Below are 23,040 nucleotides of genomic sequence, written 5' to 3' on the forward strand. Positions count from 1 at the left end.
CACGAGAGTTGTACGGATATGTAAAATACTACTTCATTTTTAGTCTAAAACAATACATACGTTTTACAAATTTTGCCAGCAAAATTATACATATCTAACAAACACACTTTACAAAAAATGCTGTGATCAACGTTTGCATTCAAGCATACATACACTGTGACAACATCAACGGAGTCAAATGAACGTCACGTTCTCTCTCCTTAAAGCAATACGTGCACACATAAACACCAATCTCTCCCGTGAACATAATAAGTGTTAGCCCTTCACCCCTACTCATTTCTGATATCAAGTGTTGGACGTGCACACATAAACACCAATATCTCCCTTGAAGAGCATAAGTGTTAACCGCTCAACTGTTAAACGGCAAGCAAAATAAGAATCATGTGTACATATTTCAGGAATGTGACATTGTTAAGATGTTTATGTAATAAGTAATTGTTACAGTAAAATACTGTCATTTTGAAATGCATGTATATCGCCTAATGTAAATAGTAAAATGAATCAAAAATACCATCAGAAAGCATCTACTTAAATGCTAACAAATCCAATTATTAAAAAACTGTTTATAGAAATACAGCAGTCAAATAATACAAACATACCATAGTAACCCACAATTTAATAAAACTTATTCAACTAAATAAAAAAAAATCTTCCTCAAGTGTATGAAAATCGCGCTTTTCCTGGCTGAGGGATGTTATCCACCAATCAGAATAGAAATAAAACCAAGGTTAAATATATCTTCATTACAGGACTGTAACCACTCAGTAAGATCCTGATTAAAACTTTTGATGTTTGCCGTAACGAACAGCGGAATATGCAGGGATTATATGCCCCCGCCCTTATTTGGTTGTATTTATTTATATTTGATATAGGCTGCTTATAATATCTTAACTAATTAAATTTTATTATAACCTTATCATTTGTGACATTCACTCTTTTGGAATGCTTATAATGCATGTACATATTTTGATATAACAAGTTGATTTTGTTTATTTTTCCGTTGCTGACATGATTTTGATTTGTTTTGCACCGGATTGATTCAACATCAGTGATCCAAAGAGGTTAGAGTAACTCGTTACCCTTTCTTAAATAATCAATGATTTAGTCATTTTGATAGAATGATAGATGAGAACATGGTACAACTGCCATCGCAGAAATAACAGTGTTTATTTTATCTTTTAACACCGATATTTTGCTATTTACTAGTTTAATTTGAAAGATTTAGATGATATTGTCAGAATATGAGATGTAAATCATGTGTAGTTAATTTTATCCTGATTTCTGAAGAAAGGAAATATACCAGTAGGCAATTATTTATATGACCAGGTAAGTAAATCAAATCAAAGCGAGGCATAAAACCAAAACAGTATTAAAGAAACTGGAATCAATGTGATTTTCTTAGTAGAAACGGGTGACCAGAGGATCAGAAAACGGGTTGATTCAATAAAAGATCCAATTCACTGAGTCAATTCGTAAATTATTTTTGTTATATGGATTGTAGTTGTACATGTATTAGATATGACAAAATAAACATATGAAAATTTAATAAAATGTATAGTATGCTTCATGATTAAGAAATCGACAATTGGTCACTTAAATGCTTTCATTGCAGAAGTATTTGTTTCGTAAAAACGAAATCTTTAATCGATCCTGATTCCAATTTTGCTTGTGAACAGTTTAATGCTATATATTGTTTTGATTATTTGTTGGAGTAGAACATTAGGATGACTGATGACGTTGTAATCTTATAATATTAATTATTCCAGATAAAATAATTTTCCTGTTTATGTCTATAAGATCTTGTCAAACTAAAAAATTAAAATGATAGGTTATGTATAAAGCAAGAGAGTATGTTGTTTTGTTTTTTTTGAAACCATAACAAGATACAAAAATAAACAATTTTTAAGAAATCTAAATGATAGCATTTCTGTGGCATAATGGGCATTAAAAATGTCAGTTTATTAGCGAGAAACCATCGTCTTACCTACTAAAATAAAATATTAATGTTTCTTCCTAAACATTCTATTTCTGTTTACGTAAAATAATCATGTTTATCACATGTCATAGTCGTTTCGTGTTACAAATCTTTTAATCAATGATCATAAAGTGATGAAAACAACACGATTTTATTAATATTTGTGTGTGTTTTTCTTCTGTGTTGATTTTTTTTCTTTCTGCTTTTTTCATTTTTTATCAAAAATTTCATTCGATAAAGCTTGAAAAAAACAACAATTCATATGTCATCCAATAAATACATTTTTCATCTTAGGCAGAATCAGTTAAGACAGACATCTTAAAATCAAATGTCGTCTACATAATCGAAGTAACACATTGTTTCAGAACAACAGCGAGAGGTAAATAATTATCGAAGATAAAGAACGTAATAGGACACAGGTCATATGAGCCGAAAACTACGGTAGCCTTTTTCGTCCACAAAATTTCACTTGAATGTAAACACGCGATATATATCGCGTTGAAGGGAGCTAAGTCTCGAACGAGAGACTAGCAAAATTTAAAATATGCCAAATTTAGTCCAAGATGCGATAATTATCGCGTGTATGAATTTCGCTAGTCACTTATGCGATAATTAGCGCCCTTCGAAGCAATATTTCTCGCATGAAGAAGACACAACATACGAAAATTCAGACAATAATTATCGAGGCGAAATTGTTCGCTTGTATAAGTGTCCCTGGTCTATAGAAAGGGCTAAAATGATCGCCAGAGAGACTAGCGAAATTTACAACATGCGCAATTTAGTTCTAAATTTCGCCCATTAGCGGCGATAATTATCACGTGTTTACGAAACGTTTATGTTCACTCCGACCAATTTGATTTCACACGCTTTAAATATGTTGTCCAAGTGTTAAGGCCCGGTCACACAGCCCTCCACGGGCGTATCGCGGCCGAATAACGGCCAAGACTTACTGCCCGTAAAGCAGACGCTATTGGACGCTTTCAGGTCGCGATAAAGACGCGATACAGCCGTACTTTACCCGTCGTTGCACGCGGTAAGAAATACACACGCGGTTGGCCGCGCGAAAAAGTTTTGGACTGCCCAAAGATTTAGACCGAGGGCAATCGCGGGCGGTACACGTGGTACACACGCGGTAAAGACGCGGTACAGACGCGGAACGAACGTGCTAGGACATGCTACGGCGGCGGTTAAGACGTGGTTACACGTGGTAGGACGCGAAATTTAAGCGGGTAATCGCGGGTGCAGCACGGTCATAGCACGTTTGTTCCGCGTCTGTACCGCGTTGTTATCACGTGCATTAGCGTGTGTTCCGCGTGTAAGCACGGACAAACGCCTTTCTCCGCGTAAACAGCGCGCCCAAATTCCGGCCTAATCACGTTCAATTGCGTCTTGTACAAGTCCCAAATACGATTGTCCATGGCCTTATCGCGTCCGTACAACGTCTGATTTTAGGTATATAAAAAGCGCGATTAGCCGAGCATTCGTCAGTTGTGCTCCAGACGTCAAGGGGTGAACATGGATCCCCGTCACCGTAATGACCTCGTCTTGCTGCTCCAGCAGCATCAGAACCAAGTTGTACAGGTCCATCAGCTCCTCATTGACAGAAGAAGACGAAGGAGGAGGAGAAGGGTGGTCCGGAACATCTGGGTGCGCGACTGGATTGGCCGGAGACCTGAGCTCCGTAATGAAGATCCAAGGGCCTTCCAGAACTTCATGAGAATGCCACCTGCCATGTTATCCCTTTTCGATTTGACTGTGATGCCAAACATCTTGAGAAGTTAAGAGCATTTCCCAGATGAATTTCAAGCACTCTTCTGCTTCAAACATTACTATGACAAGGGTAGATTTGTACTTGGAATTTGGATGAGGTGAAAACTTACATGAAATCAATCTTCACAGATAAATGTATGGTATTCGTCCTATGTAGAATGAGCTTATGGGTGCTATCAATATACTAAGAAAGCAATGGAAGGCAACATATACAATCAAGAATATAAGAGCCTGGTTAAATTTATAAAGGTGTTGATTTAAATAATTAAAATTAAAATACGTGCGTTCTCCCAATATTCTTTAATAAGAGTGTTCAAAAGCTTAATTAAATAGGTACGAATTAGATGTTTTAATATGTTTCACTGTAATACAACAAACGAAAACAACAAAATTATTACATAAATACTATGGCAACACTTCCAGTCGCGGCGCGCACCAAATGTATAGCCTAGATTTAACATTCCTTTTGACATTCAATGCAAAAACAGTATCACTTTTCGCCAAGTAATATCGCCGATTATAGACGTTCACCATGTGGTTGTTAGTCACTGTTGAATTGCAGACATTAATTTCTCGCTAGAACTGTACTTACGGCCTTGTTACAGTTGCTCTAGCATTGAGATATCGGTTTTCCTGTTTTGTTTCCTTTTTTTCACTATCGGTAATGCAAAACCTTATTTTCATTCAATTGTCATGTCGGACTATACTGCTAAACTGTATTAGATGTAACGATTTGACAGTTGTCATTCTCAAATACTCACAGACCCGGATAAATGTTCTCTGCTTTTCAGAATAATTTGACAAATATTGAATGAAATACTAATAGATTTTATATGCGTTCGCATTCAAAGGTAAAATTCTTACCATGCATTGTTGTAGCTAGTGTAGTTGTAGCTGGTAGTGATCTTGTTGTTGTTGGCAGTGGTGTTGTAGTTGTTGTTGTATCTGTCAAGAGAATATTCACAAACAATATTTAAATATATAGCATTTACTTACAAGTGTTCCAAAATGTAGAAAATTAAGGGATCAACAGGGAAGTTTAAATAAAATCAGTTGATAACTTCAACATTTACATGACATAGTTATTTGTTGTTAGTATAAGGTACCGTTTACATTGATTAAGAAGATGAAAACGATATAGTAAATAAATGAATGTTTGACGATATGTTAAAGAAACAGTATAACCTAGTTCACCTCTTTAACATTGAAGAAACATTGAGTTATTTTCACATTTGAATTGGTTACGAGAGTGATCGAAACGTCTCGACACTTCGTTAACATAAGATACTAGTTATGTAGGAACGCAGTCTGGCGTTCGCGTCCGTTCGTTGTGATGGCAGGTCGTTCTTGCATTAACATCCGGTCTCCAAAGAGATTTTCATAGCTTTGAAGCTAATATGTTTCGTTACAGCCTTTAAACATTATTCCGTAAGTATTTATTATTACGTGTTATTTCACAAAGTAAACCTTCAATTATATCATTTAAGATTGTACCCAATTTGTTAGGCAATATGCTAGGTTGAGTTCAACTGCCAGCAGTAGCCAAGAGCTTTTTCTGCAAGTAGTTACCCGCTTTTAAGTTTTATGACATCTAAGCCCAGATTGTAATGTTGTATAACTAGCAAAATACTGGTAGACAAATCTCCTAGGAATCAATCTTCGATTGTAGTACAGGATATATACAAAGCACATCGCTCATGTCTCTGTTTACATTACATGGCTGAGATGAGAGATGACTTTAAAATTAAACTGTAAAGATTGAAGCGAACTAACTTTGGTATGTCTTTGATTTAAACTTTGACAAAATTTATAATTAAACTGAAACGTTCAGTAATTCAAATATGGCTTTGACCGATTAATCACCACAACAATCAAGGGCAAATGTTGAATTTAGCTTAGAATGTCATAGGTTTGTAATTTATTTAGGGGTTAGATTTAAACTAGGACACAATTACCCTTATGACATAACCCACATATTGAATTATCTAACAAACATGACCTTTATTTGACCATGATCGTCAAGGTCAGTTTATCAATATCAATTTGTTATTTGATGTATATTTTGACAAAATACACATTGCAAAACCAACCTGTCCAATTATTCTGATATGACCCTGACCTTTAATTGGTTTTGCTTTATACAAATTGTTTTAGCTTTATTGTGTAGGAGGCTTTTAACCAACCAGCACTGTGCTAACGCCGATAGAGATACTTAGAATACCAGTCCTTTGCTTAAACTGCTCGCCCATGCCGCCAAAGTAAAATGATTTTGAATTGGAAATAGCCTTTACCTTTAAGGTAAAAATAATAAAACAAATGTGAAACTTATACAAATGCGTTATGCGCAGTGTATAGCCAAAACGGACAAAGGCTTTAAAACAGCACTGTTATAACCTTCGTTCCGGCAACAGACAAAGTGTGTTTCAATTTTGGTTGAAGAGACCGACACCACAAAAGATGAATATAAAAAGTAACTTTTTGAAATTAAAAATAAAAATGCTACAGATCTTCTGCTGTATTGGTCTAAAATACATATAAAATATATTTCTTCACCAGGAAACGATAAAACAGAAATGCATACTTTTTAGATTGATATGATTGATAAAATTTCTTTAAAGACTTATTGTTAACGATTTAGCCTGCCGAAGTCAATGTTTGTCATTGTTTAAATATAACGTAATGTTTTATCAGGTATCTCCGGCCGTCTGTGTGTTATATTTGAAACGGCTCATTATTTTATGATAGAAATTTTTGAATATGTTTTGAAACTAGATGTATCTCGTCAATGTAGTATGTAAAGGTACGTTTACAGACAAATTGTCATATATTCTAACACTCACGTGATTTTGTCACTATAGACAAAGAAGGAAAATAACTGGTGTTAAACTGCCAATAAACACCGGTTAGGGACTACTTGAATATGCGCTATTATGTTTTCACCCTCGATTGTATAGTTTACAAAGCAGTTTAAAGCAACAATAAAAAGCATTTTTATTTATATTTTCAGTTCGTATAATGTTTTCTTTTCATACAATACCGAAATAATATCTCACATACACTAACGCCACATATTAGATCCATATCAGTTAATGAAATATTTTGACAAAACGGCGCCAATCCGTAAGCAGCGTAATGACGTCATCCTAAGTAAACAACTCATTCATAAACAAGCTGACGTTATTTCATACATACAAGAATGACAAATGGGGCACTGATGTTAACACAATACGACGTAAGTTTTTATTGTTGAAAACTTTATAAAATAATGTTTTTTTCTTATTATTTCTTTTGTTTAATAGTTTCTAAATCTTCGCAACAGTAGGATGCGAAAATCAAACAGCGTTATACGAAAATCGACACCGGAAGTTATTTCCGCTTGAAAGATAACATTAGTGATTTTCCTTATTTTATCGTGTTAGAATCGAAATAACATCGGCCGGAGAGGTGTATATCGGCTATTTAACACCGGTTTTGTCGTTTTGATGCGACAAAATTAACCACTCAGCCTACGGCCTTCGTGGCCAATTCCTACGCATCAAAATTCCAAACCGGTGTTAAATAGCCGATATACACCTCTCAGGCCGATGTTATTTCTTAAATATATATATATGTTTCATTTCTTCTTTTTTGTGTTCAAAATGAAAGATTTGTACGCAAAATGACCGTGCTCATTGCTAATATTTTAGCTCAACTGAGCATACAGTGCTGAAGTAGAGTTGTGTGATAGCGCTTTATACGTTCATCTTAGAATAATATTGTATACTAGAAATCCCTTGCAAATTAAGTATAAATATCATGACCTTGAGAAAAAAAGCCCGGCCTAAGGTCGCTGTCTTTACAAAGACCTAAACGGAATATGATTTTAGAAAAACTCTTCTTCTTTTACATTACGGGCCTTGAAATGAGCTTATTTTTACTGTAAAAATTATGCAACAACAATAATTATAATGTCACTCGTAAGAATGCTTGTTTTTAAAGCTCACTCGATGAAATAAAACATTTTCTTTTCATAATGCTTTAAACACAATCTGATCAAAATCAGCTACTGAATAAAGTTATGCATTAAGATCTGACGATCATCAGGAATAGAGTGTCAACTTCTCGTGATTTATCAAACAACTGAAATAGTTTTCTCGGGAAATCCGAATCATTATGAAGGCGAAACATATACAGTATCAGATCTACTTGTAAGAAATAAGTAGGTCTGAATTTTGGTCAGATTGGCCTAAATAAAATTGAAATGCAATTCCCTCGTTATCAACTTGAATAATAAATTTGTTTTCCCCACTGGTAGCCCTCAATTCCAGAAGTATTCCTCCTCAATAAATAACGTATTGAGCAAAGCAATAAGATTTAAAAAAAAAAACATTAAATGGTGATATTAACTATTTTACATAATAGAAATAGAAAAAACAGAATACCCAAAGAAAGCCCAACACGGCAAAATTGAAAATGTTGCAAGCTCGGTTTGACTCAGCCTGTTTATGGACGGTACTGGATAGTGCAAGTTACCGTCCACGCCACCTAGCACCGGCTTAAGCAGGATTCAACGTTTAAACAAACAATGGTGAAATTTTGAATTTAGAAACATCTGCAGATGTGTTCATACGGCGGTTATCATGGTACCTTTAATGTGACACAGTACTGTCATTCCATGAAAAGCGGCGTATGGCCCCCAAGTAAAAGAATGCGTGTGCACTAAACGAGAAAACAATGGGAGGAACTAAATAAAATGGAATTATGAAATTAGATTGGAGGTTATGAAGCTTGCATATCACCGACAAGACGCCAAAAGACAAATATAAAAAGCATGAATGATCGCTTGGTTTAATAGTTAAAATAAACAACTTTAAAAGAAGAATAAGTTACACCAAGCCGAGCTTATTTCCGTTATATATCGTGGAAGCTGATATTAGACTAGGCTTTGAAATATAATTGCCATTTTAAATTTGTTCATTAATTTGGATTTGTTAATTTTACATACATTCATAAGACTGAAGGAATACTAAACTTATTTAAGTATTATTTACAGTTAATATATGTTGTTGACAGATGAGTTATCATTATCGAAGCCAAAAGGAATTTAGAAAACATGGTCTTTTTGAAAAGCTGTATTACGAACACTCGGTTGATTACTTATCCGTCGGGCTGATGACTGTTATTGCTCTAACATATTGTATCATATTTATTGCTATATATTAGATATGCCCACATGTCGTCAAAAACGATTTTGCATGTGGAAGAAAGTGAAATTTTCAGACTGTTAAAACACCGTGCATATCCAGTAACGCCGGAATTTCAAAATAACGCACGATTCGTGCAGTAAGTATCGCCGAATTGTGCAATAAATGGCGGATACCTGACAGGATTTCCAACACGGTAAGAATACTGGCCAATATATTCTTTATTTAACCGAACTATAAAAAAAACAATAGTCGCATACGGCTGCGGAGACATAACTCTTTATCCCTCATTAAGATTATTTCCACGACTTTTTTTTGCTTTTCAAGATAGTTCGTGAAAATGATAGCTTGACCATCGTTTTAAGCGAAATTTTGGCTTTTTGTAGGCCCTTGTAGGTACAACAATGCATATTATTCCGTATGATTTAGATTTTCAGTAGGCAAGTGACATAAACTTATAAACTCTTGTGATATAGAAAATTGAAACTAAAATGATAAAATATGATTCAATCCGTTTTTATGAGATCACGCCGATGTACGTGAATTGTGCTTTGCGGTAACGTCGGAAAATGTGATTTTTTTTCTTTTACGGTACTGGGTGTCGTTTTATCAACGGTCGTACGCCCGGTCGTAGCTAATATTTGGTCGTACGACCGACCTTACGGCTACGTCGCGTTTTATCAACATGGTCGTAGCTAAGACGTCGTAGATTAACGTCGTAACTTTAAGGCTGCTTCAGACCAGTCGTAGGTAGGCTAAAGATCTTAAAAATGGCGGCCATTTTTGCATAATTCCCGATAGGAACTTTCAACACAAATATTTGAACAATTGACGTTTTCAACTAACGTAGGTTTTCCGCGTACATGTTTATGTACAGTGCTGATCCTATTTTAACATCCCAGGGACGCAACTATCACTTCCAGTTTAATCTCTGGATAATTTCCACGAAGAAGCTATGGTTAGTTATATTACTTTCATTTAAGTACAACCGACGTTTAATATTACTCCTGTCACATCTGTAGCCAGATTAGCAAATAATTCTTACAATATTCTATACCATTTTCTACTTTTCATTTCGAAATATTTTAGTACAGAAATTTCGGACAGTGCAGATTTCGGACAGAACATAGATCTAACAATTGTCAATAATAATTGTGTAATTGTCAAGATATAAAACCAATTTGATTGTTATAATTAGTCAAGTATCTTCTTTTGTAGACCTTTCAATGATGTTGCTACAGTATCTAGGTGAAAGACATGTATTAATAATGTGAAATCAACATGGCAACATTATGTTAACCTACAGTACAGTGCTGTTATGGGAATGCAAATGAAACTGGAGCACTGTTGTTTGGTAAAGCATGTAAGTGAATGCGAAATTAGCATCTTATATCCAATTTGGTGTATCACATGAAAAGAGGATTGTAAACAAAGGACAAGTAACTTGTGCAGACAGGTGAGTTTGAAATAAAGACAGTTTTAGAGTTCACTTCACCTTAGAGTTCACTTCACCCCTCTTTATATGAAATCTGATTAAAAGCACTACACCTCCCTTTTTAGTTATGTGTTGATTTGTGCTTTACACAAATTAAGGTGGAACATGTGAAATGCAATCAATTATAGTGATTAAAATATTCATTGTTTTAACACATTTCTTGTTATATAATAAGTATGGACCAAATCAAAATACTGTAGAGATATTACTTTTCCCCTATTATATTTATATGGTATTAATGATAATCAGTTAAGTACATTATATTTTTTTCTAAAATATAATTATCAAAATAAGTTTGACTATTTAAATAAGTTATTTTGTATTAGTCATTTAAAGTTGGTGACCTACTATCGTAGATATGAGATATATCTTTCACCTCTCATTTGTTCTAACATTGATACTGGGAAATACATGCATGTCCCAGTTTGACAGTACATTGATAGTTATGTTGAAAATCACACATAATATTTTTTATCAACAATTATATAGCAGATTTTTCTTTATTTTATGTCACATTGATACTTAAAAATTGTCTTTCATGTAATGTTTCAGAAAATGGTGTAATATATCAAAGTTCCATGTTGCAAGTTACGGTAACTTGTCAGTGTTAAAAATATTGAAAATTGCCTTGAGTTAAACATTTTATAAAAAAATATACTAAAAAAAGAAAATTAACAAACAAAAAGTTTATTTGTTGATGAAATATTTATTCTAGAAATAATCAGGGATGATGGGTGAAGTGTCTTAATGATTTTGGGATGTGAAGTGTCTTCAGAGGTTAAGTGTCTTGTTTCCACATTTAAACAAATACTATTGTAATAATTATATTGTAGTAATGTTAGATTTGTGGAAATCATTATCATATTTACTAATAGGTTTGTTAAAGTTTATGTAGATATTATCCTAGTAGGCTTCTTTTCAGGTATCACTTGATTTTCTTTTATACATGTACATGCTATATAGAGTCTATGAAATTGTAGCTGAATTTTTATCTGATTTTCCTTACAGATATAAGGCAGCATGAATAGTTAGAACTTGGTGCATCTGCTGATCAATGTGTTTGTAAAAGAGGTCATTAACAATGATGAGGCTGTATATCACCAGGGTCAGTAGTGACAAACTTATTTTAGAAACAGTATTATAAAAGTAAAATTACCTTACTCTGTCAGAAAACTGACAGTTATAGAGGAATATAAAAAAAAATAAACAGTAAGAACCTATTTAAAAGCTCAATGACTGTGACTGACAAATATTATTACAAAAACATACAGAATTATTGAATAAAAACTATTAACATTTTGTTATAAGGATTTCATTTGAATTATACATTTTCATATTTATCTGTTCATGACATTTCATATGAGATAGTTTGTAAAAAAAATATTGTATCAAATGACAATGTTTATTATTTGATTTTAAGTCAGATTATTCTCTGTAATGTTTCAGACCACTGCTGAATTATGGAAGATTTACAGCTAAACAATCCAATGGTTGGAATCAATATCCAGGGACAGCTCTCCCAAGTGTTGTGACCTTGTTATATGGCCAACAAAGGACATAAAAGTCCTAAAGATAGTTAAGAAGAAAGTTATATAGACTATTAAACATTTCATCAATTTATATTGAATAAAGTACATTATGTATAATTTAATACATTCTATAATAACTTTGTTTCTACATGCACATGAATAAAAATAACACTTAAGTATGGTCACAAAGGGACAGTCAGTGATCTACAATTATTACCCTGAATGCATGTAAGAAGCTTTTGTGAATGCTTTTTTTTATTAATGATTAATGAAAACATATACATAGGTTAAGGTCTTTCAGTTGTTTCTGAATGTATACCTTGGATGGTACATGTTTGTACTGACTGTATATTCACTTGTCTTAAGTGTCAAAACTATAGCTAGTAATGTATGTCAAAATCAAATATTTATATTTCTTGAAGTGATAACTTTACTGAATCATTCTCTTGAACATTATAAAATGTTTGATTCATGTTCAAAACTTGAAAGGAATACACAGCAAAATGATGTTTTTCTCTGTATTCAATTTAATTAAAGTGACTTTACAAAAACAAAGATTTATGTGTTACAATTCATCTTAAAGTAAAATGACATGAGATAAATCAATGTAACATATGTGTTTATATTGATATTTATTGATTTATTGTTACTTGAATGCATTAAAAATTGTTGTGATGAATATTAAAACACAAAGAAAATAACACAAGAGGGACAATAATGAAAATAAACAATCTTAATGTAAAGCTGTGAAACGTTCTACAGAATTCCCTGGAAGTGACATTTTATATTTAATGTGCTAAATTTATTCTTTGTCTTAACTGCTCTTGTCTGAATAGTACCCTGTGTCTGTTAAAACATATTGTTTTATATTGTTATCTAGCTTCAAGATTGTTTTCTAGCAGATATGTACATCAATTCTAAACAGGTATTAATTTTTATTAGAAAAAGTTTTAACCTGCCATTTCAATGTCATAATTTTCTGTGCAATATGTATTCTTTGTCATACTGGAATAATAATAAAAGACTTTGTAACATTCTAACACTTACTGTTCTGTAAATACTTTTACAAATAAGCCAGCCAGATTGTTTTCAACTTTTCCTTAATCTTAGCTGAAACTGCTAAGAATAATAATATCTGTCATATTTTGCGGTTCGGATCGGAATATCCGTCCCGAGGTGATCCGCCCATTGGGCGGTAACGAGGCTTGCCGAGTTACCGCCCATGGGCGGGTGACCGAGGGACGGATATTCCGATCCGAACTGCAAACATATGTCAGATATTTTTTCTTGCATATTCTACCATATTCCATTATTTTTTAAATTATTTATCTTTATTTTCAATGAAAATTTATATCATTACAACCGTAACTACTTTCATTCAACAGCGTATGAATTACAAAATCATTCATAACGGTAAAATGACGTCATCTTTATCGTGCCATTGTACAGCACGCGACTCATCTGGAACCCCCCATGCCAGATGAAATTTCTGGCATGGGTAAAACTAACGGAAACGCCAGTCTGATATGCAAGAAAGACTCTTCTAATGTTTGCAGATGTTGTTTAGCATTTTACCTCAGAGCCCTGTACATATATTTTTCATTCAAGCTGTGCCACCTGTTACTTATTCAATGTCGTCTCTGTATTCAAGCATCAACAGCGCTTTGGTCGAAGTAAAAAAATCTTAAAACACTAGCTATGCTTTGGAAGCCTTTTGCTTTACTCACACAGTTAGGACAAGATACTTTACAGTTGACAGATCATAATGATGTATACTATCACGTTCTTTGACTTTTATTTAGAATATTCTTATAAATACAAAATACAGGGATGTAAGTAATATATTTACATAGTCATTGGTGATATTCAATTGTATCCTTAGCCGTTCTTAGGATGACCAGAATGACGCTACCGCTTTTATTGGAAATAATGTGCCTAACATGCAGAAGGGATTTAAAAAATTTGACATCGTCTATAACATGTTTTGTAGACGGATTTATGTCCTCCTTTTGATGCATCTATATATTTTGATCCGCATTTAAGTATTTATTTGTATTTATCAATGATTTACTGTTTTTTTGCATTTAATAAAGATCAATATACAATGTACTCCATGTATTTTTTTAAATCTTCTATAAGAAAAGAAATCGCATTCTAACACAAAAAGACTTATCGTTTTTTTGTACTTTATTCAGTTAATTTGGAAAACAAAGTATCCCCTCGGAAGCATTAGTGACAACAAAATTACATTAGAATTGCAGACCCGATTTGGTTGAGTCTGTACATGAGGGATAATGAATACGTGCAACATCCCTCACGCCCTTAAACGTATTTAAATGTCCTTTTTGATCCTCCCCCATGCTTTGCCTTTATTAAAGCTACTTCGACGAGGCATACACGGTATTCAGTTTATGCAAAGGTTTTTTTATAGTATATATATATATGGGATTTTTTTTAAATCGTTATTTCTTTGTTTTGGATAGAATTTCTGGGTCCTGTGGTTTATCATCTTTATGCAGTCGTGTTTACATTGACAGGTGCGCGGGAAATCACGTGACCCGGAAACGTACTTTCGACTGTATGGTTACTGTTTATACGGTCGTACGACCGAAAATGGTCTTAGCTGCGACTGAGGGCGTACGACTGTGTTCATAAAACGGTCATGAGGAAATCGTAAGCTCCGTCGTAAGTATCGGTCGTAAGATAAGATCGCAGTTACGACCGTCTTTGTTGATAAAACGGCACCCTGGATTATTACACAAGTTTAACGCCGTTTATTGCCTTAGTTATTTGCGACCTATAGTCAATATGTTTCTTCCTAACACATTAAGAAATATATGATAATTAGATCTTGACAAACTTTCAACATTTTGATTCCATATTGAAACTTAGTACAATTTGACAATTGTTTCCTGAAATAAAATTATTATTTTTGAACATGCTGCCAACGTCGTTCTTGTTAGAAAATAAGAACAATAAACTTAGTTTGCAAATAAATTGAATATAAAAATTATAAAAAACAATCAAGAGAAAAAGTGTCTGTATATTTTCAGCCTGAAATAATGCACTAGTAAAGCTTGAAAATCTACATATGTCATTTTTAATGTTGGTGTGATGTGAAACCCAACCAAAACAAATATTTGGCTGTACCAATTTGTCTGTGAAAATGGATTATTTATTTAATTTATTTTTTCTCTTATATAAGAAAGCAACTTGTATTTTAAAGATATTTTACTTAGAAACTATAATGACCAAAGCTTGTAAAAGCATAACCTTATTGTCCTCTGCTAAGGTTAAATAAATTATAACCCTTGAGGCAAAGATTTACCTTACCTATATAATTTCTTTATATATGGTAACTTGTCTGGGAAAATCAAATGAATCTACCGAAAGAGTTTATGGTAGGCATTACTATAGACGTTTACAAAACAGAGGCAGTTCACATCAATACAGAGTGACCATTTGCTAACTTACATAGTTCATTTGTACAAATACCTTAAATATCTAATACCAATCTCTCAGACTTTGAATGAACTGTTCCAATGTCACAGCTGAGCAAATCCATTTAATACGTTTACCAGGTAAAAGGTCAGATAGACTAAAGATACGTTGAATATATTTTGGTTTCTTAACTCAATGTGCATGCATATGGAGAGCTATTAGAGATGTGTTTGTGGAAGAGTTAATCCATCCAGGCCATGAAGGTCTGTTTTAAAGTGGCCTTCTTCATATCAAATAATTAATGAAGAGTTAGAACAATGAAAAATTATATAATTTTACAAAGCCCATTTTCATAACTACCATCTCAATAGGTATGGAGAAATTGTTACCCCGTTGTTTCTTGAGTAAGAAATTTTTCACGCTTTGCTTCTTACTCACTTCAACAAAGACTTTAATTACCAAGCTTATAGCTATGTTGTTTCAGGGACGCAATCAAACTAGACTAAATTCTGTATAAAATGATTTAAAGTTTCCCTCACAAAACATATTTGAAAAAGTGCTGATACTCGCCGATTAATGGCGTTAAACCTGTGTAACAGTTCAGTACCATAACTATATGAAAAAAATCACATTTCCCGGCGTTACCGTGAACCACTATTCACGTACATTGGCGTTACATAATAAAAGAGACTTTGATCCAATTTTATTAACTTTTTTCAAATTTTTATATCACCAGAAAGTTAGTAAATGTCACTTGCCTTCCTAAAATCGAAATTATACGGTATAATATGCATTGTTGTACTTCAAATAGTCGACAAAAAGCCAAAATCTCGCTCAAAATGGTAGTCAAGTCATCATTTTCACGAATTATCTTGAAAGTAAACAATTTCGTGAAAATGATCATGATGAGGGATAAAGAGTAATGTCTTTGCAGCCGTATGCAGCTATTCATTTTGTACATTTCGGTCGCATAAAAATATATATTGACCAGTTTACTTACCGTGTTGGAAATCTTGTCATGTATCCGCCATTCATTGCACAATTCTGTGTTACTTATTGCACGAATCGTGCGTTATTTTCACATTCCGGCGTTACTGGATAAACACGGTGTAAAATGAGATATAAATGATGTTTGTGTTATTGGTAAGCTAAAAGAATTGAGGTAGATTGTTGTTTTTGTTTGTTTGTTTTTTCAATTTCAGTTTCGGTTTGCAATGTTGGAAGTATAAGCAAACATAAAATTGAGGTATCACATGTGGACAAATTGTGAAATCTTATTTTGATATTTTTCACTGTGAAATTATCAAATATAACATTCACGGCTAAAAAAGTATTCCACTCATAAGCATAAAATAAATTGTATCTTCCAAGCAGAAACAAACAAATATTCTCTATGAATGTATTGCTCTTATAATCACACAAACACAAACAGTGCAAGAGCTTGTGTCAGTATTCAAATTATATTATCCTAAATCATTCAGTTATGTTATGAATAATTTGTTTGAAAGGAATTTAATAAAAAAAAATATGGCTATATAAGAAGCAATTATAATTACTTACAGCTGCAGTCTGAAAAATAAAAAGAGAGAGGGGAGTTAATTTTAACGTTTATTGCTTATAATATAATTCCCAAATTAAGATATATCTTATATTGTTGATATATCATTATAAAATGTACCGGTCTATTTTTCGCCGTTCTTGTAGGTTTTGTTCAGGTTTACTCTTACATGTAAGATCAAAATTTCATTTAATCTATGTTGCACATATCAGAAGCCGATTTCTAAAAAACAATCTCTTGCAAACAATCTCTAACAAAAATTAACAATTCTTATTGGTCGTTTATATCTCTTTATATTTTGTTTTCATTTTCATTTTTCACTTTTTATAACGTTTTTATATATTTACATATATGATAATTGGTATATAAATAATGTTAGATTTAGATTATGTGCTTATCAAATAAGTATATGCACATATAAACGTGTGAAGCATAAGAAAACTAATTCTTACATTATTAAATTTTTACGTATTTTTCTGCTAGTTTCCTTTAAAAAATGAATTTAGTTCTATTGACATCTCTTACAGGGTATAAATTTATATCCAATGATAATAGATAAATACACGTCAGAGTAGGGCCGGAAGGTGATAATCGACCCGCAAAATGAATAATGGCCCCGAGGGCTTCAGCCCGAAATACGCTTCAGCTCTCATAATAAAATCATGCGATTCATTTTCAATATTACTATTACTATTTCACATATTTAACTACAGTTAACTGTTTGATGACGTAAAATGTACGTCATTGTTTCAGTTTGTGCACGTGCACATGTTCAGCGGGCCCCGGGCCGCAAACTCATAATAGGTCACTTGACACTCATAATCAGTCGAAATCACATGCTATTTTGTTACCATATATAGTAACAAGTGTATTAAGATATTTTAATAAAAAGTTATCAACAGTAAAATTATATTAGTTCCATTATTATATGGTTAATTCCCGAAAAAGTTGTAACATATAATATTTCTGTTATTTCATGCACATAAATAATGTACGTAAACAGAATAAAATAATCCGGAACAAAATTTTATTTTGCAATTTAAAGTATTGTTCATCCCTTTAGCTCTAATTTTGTGTATATTCACTTTTATGGAAATAAATTATAATATTTATTTCATACAAGCATTTTGGAAAGTATACTTATTTTAAATTCAAACAATTATCCTTGCATCAGATATAAATCCTTATACACTTTAATGGATTTTTCCTCTGCAGCTTTTCAGAACGTTTAATATAATATAAATATATTCTCATTATCATTTGAGTATGTATTAACAACACGAAATTTAGGCTATGTGCTCGACAAATAAGTATTGTAACATATGAAATGTAAAACATACGGAAACTGTAGCAAATTTCACAAAGAAAACTTACGACATATTTTAATCGTAAGTGAAATCTTGCGATTCACCTCCTTTTCACAAAATATCTTGAGAAAATCTTAAATGCAAAATCTGTTTTTAGTGCTGTGTGGCAGCTATGTAAAAAGTTGCCCCGTACTTCACTTCAGTGTTGTTATATTTTTCTGGGCCTTCGGGATCATTGATGCTATCACTATTGAGAATTGAGAATTGAGTACCGTTCAAGCCGGTGCTATGGGGCATAAGGGATGTTGCACTTTTTGAGTATCTCTCATGTGCAGACTCAATAAAACCGAGTCTGCAATGTTCAAGTGATTTTGTTGTGATTAATGCTTCCGACGGATAACTTTGTTTCCAGATTTTGATGACGTCATGGTGGAGAGGGTTATGAATAATTTAAAATTATGTGAACTATATAGAATTGTTTGATGACAAATGTTTTGTACAATTTGGTTGGTTCCATCATGTATTTGTGACCCCAAAATCAATAGAGGTCTTCCACCCAATATGGACAATCATCTTATGATCTTTGAGTATTTTGGGCCAAATGGAACTTAAGTTATGCTCCGGCAGCTGTTTTCAGTTTTAATGTAATGGTGACCTTGACCTTTGACCTGGTGACCCAAAATCAATAGGGGTCTTCTACCCAATATGTACAATCATCCTATCAAGTTTGAATATTGTTGGCCAAATGGAACTTAAAGTATGCTCCGGAAACCAAATTTTTAACAGTCGGACAGACAGACGGACGGACGCCAGGGGGTATAACAAAATATGCCCGAAATTCTTTCTGGCATATAAAAAGTAAGCAAAATTTTGTATACCAAGGAGTAGGAGAAGAAAAGAAAGATAGCTGAAAAGAAATGGAGATATATTGTCTCACAATCATGTGAAAGTTGTTTTGGTGTTCAGACATATGTATGAACGTGTTTGAAAATTAAAGCATTATCAATGTTGAGTGTTATGTTGAAATTTCCAAATTTTGTGGAAGCATTTTAAAGCGTCATCATTCAAAAATATATCATGACTTTGTATCTATTTGACCGCATAAACGTATTTGGCATATATTGCTTATTACATGCCAGATTATTTTTGACCATTGAAAGGTTGGCATACTTTGTATATTTAAGGGTAAATTGTGCCGTTGTATTGCAGTTGGGAAAAAGATTTTAAATATAAAGAAAATCTAGCTATAATATATAGTATGCTGGCTGTATCGTTTCACTTCCTTTTCAGCCTATGATTGTAATGTCACAACTGTTCAAATGGCTACATATTTTAAAAGATTAAGTATTGAAATTAATATTGACCAAACAATGATATCGGAAATGTCGGGGATAAAATTTGAATAATTAAGTTAAAGATATACTTTGCTCAAATTTGATACTTAAAATATTGATAAGTTAATTAATATGAAATAAACATGTTTCGACTTCATACAAAGAAGATATGTTATGTTTTAACTTCTGCACACTTAAGGGGTCACTATATGAATATACAGTGACATTAAAAAACTGGGAATTTCTTTTTAAGAAAATACCAACTTTACTTGAGCTGTTATATGGAATGCAGCCTCCAGTACATAGTTTATAAGTTATGTTATTCGTTTGTTTGTTTGTTTTTTGTTTCATTTTACGCCTTTTCCCAACAGCACTTACAAACTTGCTTGCATAATTTCAGTCGGCCATATTCCCTAGCCATGAAAGATAACTCCCTGTTTTCCCTGTCTAAAATTCCACCAAATTATTCCCCTTTCAAATGAACTCGAAGAAGGGACTTTTTAAAAAGACTTTGTATTTATTTATTCGATTTTTTGTTCAGAAACGGACAATTTTTTCTTTACCTTTGTTTAATTTGCTTTCTATCAATATATGGTTCCTATGGTAAACATATGAGTTTTGATGGTAAACAAATGAATTTTCTGAACCGAAAGTAATCTAACACACAGCGTTGCTGTCATCACATGTAAACAATACATTAAATCAGTAAAAATATTGAGATATTTGTTTGACTATCAGTTTCAAATGCAAAATATTAATATTGAAAACAACTATGTGTAGTCTATGTGTATTGTTTTTATGTGTTTGTCTGATATTTTAGTTGTAAAAGCCATGTACACTTAGTGTCGCTTCATAGCAACCGATTAAAAACGTGAGCGGTAACTGAACGAGATATGGCAAAGCGCATGCTCGCGCACTGACTTCCGCTCTATCGAAATATTGCATAGACGTATAGCGAAAGTTCGTAAGTGAACAGTGTTTCAGTCATATAGGCGGGTAGTTTCCTAACCATCGTTCCTGGAGAGTTACACCAGTACTAGACTCCCTTCCTCCGTGCTAAACTACCAAAGCATCTCGCGGGGATCGAACCAACGCCAGAGAGGTAACTCGATTAGAAGTCATCGACTCTAACCCCTCGATCACGGAGGCGGTTTTATGTTATTCAAATTAGACACATCCAGTAATAAATTCATGTATTTCAATAAATTTCTGTGATTAAAATATTTAACTCAAAGTTGAGCATAGTATATCTTTAACCCATTGTTTTTGAAAATTGAACATTACAATACAGTAAATTTTGATGGATGTTTACAGAACCCACTTCGGGTCACGCGAGATTATATCGAATAAATGCGAAATAAATTACAAAATTTACCTGTTTACTCATAACATACCATTTCATGGACATAATTCCATTTCAATTTTTTACGTTTATTTTATATTCTTATCGTTTGCTTTTATTCATTAAATTAAAAGAAAACACAATTAAATCTGACTAGTACCTTTGACAGCTACGGAAACAGTATCATTATCTGATGAAGCAGATAAGTAATTTACGATAATAATATAAGTTCCCGAGTTTGCTCTTGTCACCGATGCCAAAGTAACACCACCATTAGTCTTATAAAAAATATTGAAATTGTTATGCACTTCCGTATCTCCACCAAGTTCTTGAGACATAATCTGTGTCAAAGTTGAAGACTTTTGAATGAAACTCCAAGCAACCGACAGAATGTCATCAGCGTCACCGTATACCCAATCTAGATCCACATCTTCCCCCACGCATACTACTTGTGGACCGGGCGAACTCAATATCTGACATTCTGAAATGAAAATTAGTTAGGAAACATTCAATATTGATGCAAACTATTCACCATTTTCTTATACATGGAATATTGCAATTCAGTTTTATGTCCCAAACTGAATCAACTGTATGCATAGGAATAAAATAAAAATGATAAAATAAAAATGAACTTTAAAAGGGATAATTATGGAATTTCAAGAATAACAATATTCTTATCATAGAGTCGATGTATATTACCGCGCAATTCATAACAAACCTCAGTATCTATGAAGTACAATGTGACGTCGCAACAACTCGCCGCACGACAAAGCGCCGTTTGGCTTGCATCGTTAGCGACAGGACGACAAGACGAAAGTCTGACAACGCCGTTTGGCACTTTGTCGTGCTGCCGCTAGCAACAACACGACGGACAAAAGTTTTCTAAATCAGCCATCATAGCTGAGTGAGCTTGAATGATGAGGTTTGTGGTCACATATTTTCAATTAATTTCTCGGTAGAGACACTGATGGTTTAAATCACATTACCATACACTCTTAACGAATGGATCAAACATTGATTGATCATTTTCTCTTTCTATCAAACAAAATTATACAATCTTCTTCTTAAAAGTAAGGTTATAAAAACAAACGTTAATTTAGTCTTGAAATTAATCAACGACAAATTACATGTAAATAATTCATAGTCAGTTACTCAGATTTGAAAATCTATGGTATTTTTCAGAAATATTTTTTTTAGTTATACAATTTAGTTTATATACAACATATATGCAATATAAATAAACATCATTTAAAAAAAAAACATTTTGAGCGATAGTGTTTAAGCTAAACACAAAGTTGAATTGGGTTTATACGCGCTTATTGTACGACGATGTAAATACGTGGTTAAGATACAATAACATTTATATGATATATATTCGTCAGTTCAGCATGACCAGACCAATATTACATGTAATACTTAAATTATATAAACATCATGGTGTTACTAAAAAATAAATCTGTTTTAGTGACTTTCAACTTCATGATCGAATTGTGTGCATCTAGTATAATCCTTATTTGAAGTTAAAACGGATTGAAAAATATATTGAATTTCATAAAACGTATGTCATTAAACTTATCTTTTAAAACGACAATTATGATTAAAACTTTGCACTTACCAGCCATGAACAAATGACCCAAAAGAAAAATCCGACAAAATAATTTGATATCCTTCTCCATTTTTATCTCAGATATTTAAAAGTGTAATACATTGAGGAGGCGAATTGTTCAGTCTATGCGAGAGGTAATGATGCGTGATATAAACTTTGTTTGGCTATATTTGCTATCGTTTTTATAACTCTTTTATGACTAAGCAATGTTTTAAAGTACAAGAGACCTATTATCAAATTGTCAGGAAAGTTACAGTGTTAATGCAAGACAAAGGCTGCAAGAAAGGAAGAAGAAAAACAAAACAATACAGAAAAGTTAACAGTGGTTTTGACCAAATTATATTCTTATTTGACACTAATTTTATCAAGAAAATGTTGAAAATGACATGAGCATAATTTTACATTACAATAATTGTTTTAAAATATTGTGAGGTCTGACGCAGCATCGATATAAAAAATAAAGTACATATACCTTTAGGTTGTGTCCTAAACTATAACAT

At 32.8% G+C, this 23,040-nt stretch overlaps 1 protein-coding gene and 1 long non-coding RNA gene across 3 annotated transcripts in view; one reads left to right on the forward strand and one right to left on the reverse strand.

Annotated features, from left to right (window-relative positions):
* The window catches only part of LOC132753499 (uncharacterized), a 57,804-nt gene extending 35,119 nt beyond the window's left edge, over nucleotides 1-22,685 (reverse strand). For both annotated transcript variants that reach the window (XM_060743979.1, XM_060743978.1), the window contains exons 1-3: nucleotides 22,550-22,685; nucleotides 21,095-21,415; nucleotides 4,610-4,690 (exon numbers count right to left, since the gene is read on the reverse strand). In XM_060743979.1, the coding sequence (XP_060599962.1) occupies nucleotides 4,610-4,690; nucleotides 21,095-21,415; nucleotides 22,550-22,610 (463 nt within the window). In that variant the 5' untranslated portion in view covers nucleotides 22,611-22,685. The remainder of the gene's footprint in view (nucleotides 1-4,609; nucleotides 4,691-21,094; nucleotides 21,416-22,549) is intronic.
* LOC132753507 (uncharacterized) lies at nucleotides 9,587-11,561 on the forward strand. The gene is made up of 3 exons (XR_009628970.1): nucleotides 9,587-9,886; nucleotides 10,147-10,384; nucleotides 11,432-11,561. It is a non-coding gene; the product is annotated as an uncharacterized LOC132753507 (long non-coding RNA).
* Nucleotides 22,686-23,040: the final 355 nt, after the last annotated feature.

This window comes from Ruditapes philippinarum, unplaced genomic scaffold, assembly GCF_026571515.1.
Source record: "Ruditapes philippinarum isolate M1 unplaced genomic scaffold, ASM2657151v2 ctg4834_1_1_1_1, whole genome shotgun sequence".
Taxonomy (NCBI): Eukaryota; Metazoa; Mollusca; class Bivalvia; order Venerida; family Veneridae; genus Ruditapes; species Ruditapes philippinarum.